At 52.2% G+C, this 4,921-nt stretch overlaps 2 protein-coding genes across 5 annotated transcripts in view; one reads left to right on the top strand and one right to left on the bottom strand.

Annotated features, from left to right (window-relative positions):
* Positions 1-2,362: 2,362 nt before the first annotated feature.
* The window catches only part of CAMK1 (calcium/calmodulin-dependent protein kinase I), a 15,049-nt gene continuing 12,490 nt past the window's right edge, over positions 2,363-4,921 (top strand). For both annotated transcript variants that reach the window (XM_011952240.1, XM_011952241.1), the window contains exons 1-2: positions 2,363-2,485; positions 4,249-4,380. In XM_011952240.1, coding sequence (XP_011807630.1) covers positions 2,403-2,485; positions 4,249-4,380 — 215 coding nt within the window. In that variant the 5' untranslated portion in view covers positions 2,363-2,402. The remainder of the gene's footprint in view (positions 2,486-4,248; positions 4,381-4,921) is intronic.
* Positions 3,483-4,921, bottom strand: part of OGG1 (8-oxoguanine DNA glycosylase) — a 22,250-nt gene continuing 20,811 nt past the window's right edge. For all 3 annotated transcript variants that reach the window (XR_001002920.1, XM_011952246.1, XM_011952247.1), the window contains one exon: positions 3,483-4,330. Coding sequence is in view for 1 of the 3 variants with exons in the window: in XM_011952247.1 (XP_011807637.1) it covers positions 4,308-4,330 (23 nt within the window). In the remaining 2 variants the exon portion in view is untranslated. The remainder of the gene's footprint in view (positions 4,331-4,921) is intronic.

The following is a 4,921-nucleotide window of genomic DNA, read 5'->3' as shown; positions in this document are numbered from 1 at the left end:
GCCGCAGGTACAGCCGGCCCACCCACCCCTGCACCCCTGGGCGCTGCGGGGGGACGGTAGGAGCCCCTAGCCTCTGGGTATCCTTTCCCAAGGAGTGGCCACTGGGCACCCTCCTGGGCGGGCTGGACCTGAGGGGCAGGCAGGACCCTGAGGGGCAGGCAGGGCTGGGCCTTTCTCCTCCACCTCTGCCCCAGGCCCAGCAGGTGCCAGGCAGGCCCATGGGACACTGATTGGGTAACAGAGAAGGGGGCCTGTGTGAGCGCCTTCAGCTGGGCCTGACTGTGGAAGGGCGTGGGCATTTGGAGGTATCCATGGGGGCGGGGGGGCTTGTGGAGTGTACAGTCTTAGGACAGGCGTGTGGGTCAGACATGGCTGGGGGATCTGGGAATCTGTGTTTTTTGTTCCAGAGGGGTGTCCACGTGTTTTGTGTGCTGGTATTTGGCTCGCAGGGTCTTAAGTCAGAGTTAGGAGGGGGTGTACAATTGTGTATTGAGGATGTTTGGAGTTAGGTGTGTAAGGAGTTGGGGTTTGGTTTGGAATATAGGAGCTTCCAGGGGATGGGGCAGAGGAGCTGGAGGGTGTAGGGTATGTCTGGTATATGAGGGTGTGTGTGCGTCTGGGTGTCATCTTGGGTGGGTGTGGGTGGACGTGTGTTTTGGGGTGTAAGAGGGAGCTGGGTGAGAGATGTTTGGATGGACAGGCAGGTGTCCAGGTGTAGGGCTGTCTGGGGCACTGTGTGGTGTGGACATGTGTGCTGATGTCTGGGAGTACATGTATGATCAGGTGTCCCAGGATCTGGATACGAGGTGTACTGGATCTGGGAGGCAGGTGTTTTGAGTTCAAGGCTGTGGAGGGGGCCTGGCGTGGCGTGTCTGCTAGAGGGATGTGTGTGGATCTCTGACGGTTGTATTTGGTAGGCCTCCATGTGGGTTTCAGACTTTGCCCAAGTCGCCTTTCCTAGAAGATTCTGCCCCTGGGATGGGTGGGCAGGGTCCCCTGGGAAAAAGGTCCTGTTCCAGGAGTGGAATCTCACATCAGAGGCCCTAGTCAGGGCACCGCTCCTCATTCTCCCTTAGAGAAAAAGAGAGAAGGAAAGTACTCTCCCTGAGGTCACAAAGCATGCTGGGCTCTATTTTGGCCTCATCCTCTGTGGATGGGTTGGAAGGCTGTTTTTTTTTTTTTTTTTTTTTGAGACGGAGTCTTGCTGTGTTGCCCAGGCTGGAGTGCAGTGGCCGGATCTCAGCTCACTGCAAGCTCCGCCTCCCGGGTTTATGCTATTCTCCTGCCTCAGCCTCCCGAGTAGCTGGGACTACAGGCGCCCGCCACCTCGCCCGGCTAGTTTTTTGTATTTTTTAGTAGAGACGGGGTTTCACCGTGTTAGCCAGGATGGTCTCGATCTCCTGACCTCGTGATCCACCCGTCTCGGCCTCCCAAAGTGCTGGGATTACAGGCTTGAGCCACCACGCCCGGCCTAAAGGCTGTTTTTTTTGAATGGGGCCCATTCTGGCTTCATATTGGAAGTACCAGCCAAGGCCATTCCATGGGCTTTGCCCTCAGCAAGCTTAGCTGGGGGCCCCAGGCCAGGTGTCATTTGGGCCTCTGGAGCCAGCCTCTACCTAACTCCAACCTCAGTCTCCCCATTCTTCATCTGATAAATGGGAGAGAACTCCCACCCTCTCCTGCTGGATGAGACAGACTTCAGCAGGGGAAGGGCCAGGCTGGATAGGGTTAGATGGGGCCAGGAGAGGACAGAGTGCGTAGGACCACTTCTCAGGCTCCCGGGATCCAGATGGGGAGTCAGGAGGGAGAGGTCTGGGGAGCTCCAGCTGTGGCTGTTGTTGCTGTGGGAACAGTGCAGAAAGAGCTATTTAAAAACGTGGCTGAGATATTGCTGGAAGCCCAGGCTGCGGGCTGGGGGTGGGGGTGGGGAGGAGGAGGAGGGGGAGGAGACACCCCAGCAATCCCCAGGGTGGGGAGGGGACATCACTAGTTCTGGGAACAGGGGGATCCTCCAGGCTTCTACCAGCTGCTCTGGGGGTTTATCTGTTGTACTGCCAGAGGTCAGGGTTTCCCTAGGTGCTTGGATTTGGAGAGGGGGAAAACTGGGAAGTGAACTAGAATAAATGAATGAATGAATGAATGCATGACTTTGTTAAATAAAGAATTTTGCTGCCACTGTGAAAGGTTTTTCTCTAGGCACGAGAATTTGCCGAATGTTGAATAAACAAATGAATGTTTGTTGAATGATTTTGTCAAATGGATGAATCAAGGATGAATAAATGCAGGTTGAATGACTGAATGGGGCCTGTAGCAAATTCCCAGACAGAAGGCTGGGCTCTGCTAAGTCTCCTCCTTCCATTCTCCTTGCAGGAGCCCTGGCTGTGGCCGGGGGGCAGTGGGCCATGCCGGGGGCAGTGGAAGGCCCCAAGTGGAAGCAGGCAGAAGACATTAGGGACATTTACGACTTCCGAGATGTTCTGGGCACGTGAGTCCAGGGCAGGATTGGGTGCTGGATAGCTGGGGGAGGCCGAGTCCAGGGTGGTGCTTCCTCTGGTCAATTAATGCTTCCTGTTTCCCATAGCCCAGGCCCCGTGGCAGCACTATCTAGGGCCTAAACTGTCCCCAGCTTTTCACTTCTGGATGACAATGGGTGGGACAGGGCCTGCTCTTCCAATAGTCCTGGGTTCTTGAAGAGAAAGAAGTTGGGAGAATGAAGGTGCCAGTCAGTCCATCTAACCTGCTGCCAGGAGCTAGGCGTTCTGGCCTAGGTTTGGGAACTGAGGCTGGGGATGGCTCTGTTCTTGGTGCTGGGAATGCAGAAATAACTCAAACCTGGTCTCTGTCCTTCAAGTTGATCCCAGACATGTGCAAGAGACAGACCCACAGAAAATGACAACAGGGTGTGTGCTGTGCTCCAATTAAGGTTGGGATTGAGGGCTTTGTGGAGCCCAGAGAGAGCTGTGCCTTCTGCCTGGGGGGAAACTTCCTGGAGAATGGGGCATTAGAGCTGGGGACTGAAGGATGGGTAGGTGTGCACCTGTCAGAGAGGAAGAAGGGCATTCCAGGCAGAAGGAATCACATAAACAAAGGCTTAGAGGTATGGTTCTATGTGGAAAGAGGCAGAGTGTGGTGGAGCTTAAAATCAGAGGCTGGGGGAAGAGTGGGAAAAATGGCTGGAGATGAAAGTGGAACAGTTTATGTAGGGTCTTGGAAGCCAGGTCAGGGAGGCTGGATATTGTTCCATAGGCCACCGGGAGACACTTAAGACTTTGGCAGGTGTGCAATTCAGGACAGTCACTCTGGCCACAGCTTGGAGGGTAAACTGGAGAAGGACAGGACTGGAAACCAGTGATGAGGTTACTACAGTAACTATCCCTGAAGATTGAAATTTCACCATGAGAGATGCCTTTCTTTGACTTATGACTTCTTATTCTCCCAAAGAAAGCAAACAGATGTGGAAACAATACCCTAGTAAATCCTCCTTAATCAGTTAACTTTAGTTAAATGAGTTTATTTGTTCCTTTTTAAGAGCTTGTTCTAAAGCACTGCTTCTTAAAGTTCAATGAGCATACAAATCACCTGAGGATTTTATTAAACTGCAGATTCTGATTTAGTAAATCTGGGGCAGGGCCTAAAGTTTTGCATTTCTTTTCTTTTCTTTTTTTTTTTTTTGACATAGGATCCAAAGCAGTAGAGATTTTGCATTTCTAAAAAAGTTCCCAGGTGATGCTGATGGTTCTTTAAGGTGTTAAATTAGCCATGACTCAAATTAGCAGAAAAAGGGATGAACCAACTGCACACAAAATCAAAAAGCTCAGGGGTAGACTTCAGGCATGGCTGGATCCAGAGGGCCACATAATGTTATCAGGAAATGTCTTTGGCCATTTCTCAGGTTGGACTTCCTTTGTGTTAATTTCATTCCCAAGCAGGCTGTCCCCAAGTGGTGACAAAGATGATCGTCATTAGCTCCAGACTTACATCCTACCAGCCCAGCAGCAGCCTCATTCTCAAAGTGCTAGGAAGCTGGCTTGCATCACATGACCAATTACTGTGGCCAGGGGAGAGACTACTTTGGCCAGGCCTGGGTCATGTGACCACCTCTGGAGCCAGGGGATAGATGAGTGACTAGGAGAGGGTCATCCACATCCCTGGTCCAGTAGTGGTCACAGAACCCATGGGGAATGGAGGAGAGGCTGGAGGGAAGCTGGGGTTCCAGTTCTTCACCTTATGAATCCCCTCTCCCCATAGGGGGGCCTTCTCGGAGGTGATCCTGGCAGAAGATAAAAGGACGCAGAAGCTGGTGGCCATCAAATGCATTGCCAAGAAGGCCCTGGAGGGCAAGGAAGGCAGCATGGAGAATGAGATTGCTGTCCTGCACAAGTGCGTGGGCCACAGCCTTTCCCTGCCCCAAGCCGACCCTGCCTTGACCCTCCCATTCTCCTCCTTCCCTGCTTTGGACAAAACATTTAAACTCTCTAAGCCTTAAATTGCTCATTCATAAAATGGGGATCACAATTTTCACTTGGCAGCCTTGTGGGGAACATCAGAAGTCCCTTATTTCAAGTGCCTGGCACAACAGCTAACATGACAGATGTGATGGAGATGCCAGGGCTTAGTAACAGGGGTTTAACTGTTCAATCAGGTGTAAAGATCCATCCTGAACATGGCTTGGACATATCTCAGTTGGTGTTGTCTCTGGACCTACCTCAAGTTCCCCTAACATATTAAAGCCACTCAGCAAGTTTAAAAATGACTGTCTGCTGACCCCCTGACTAAATCCACAACCAGCTGGTCTATGAATTGCTCATGCTGGTATGAAACCTCCTGTCCTTGGCCGGGCGCGGTGGCTCAAGCCTGTAATCCCAGCACTTTGGGAGGCCGAGACGGGCGGATCACGAGGTCAGGAGATTGAGACCATCCT

This window comes from Colobus angolensis, unplaced genomic scaffold (genome assembly GCF_000951035.1).
Source record: "Colobus angolensis palliatus isolate OR3802 unplaced genomic scaffold, Cang.pa_1.0 Scaffold34, whole genome shotgun sequence".
Taxonomy (NCBI): Eukaryota; Metazoa; Chordata; class Mammalia; order Primates; family Cercopithecidae; genus Colobus; species Colobus angolensis.
Note: the sequence above shows the minus strand (reverse complement) of the source record. Positions and strands in the feature narration are given on the sequence as shown.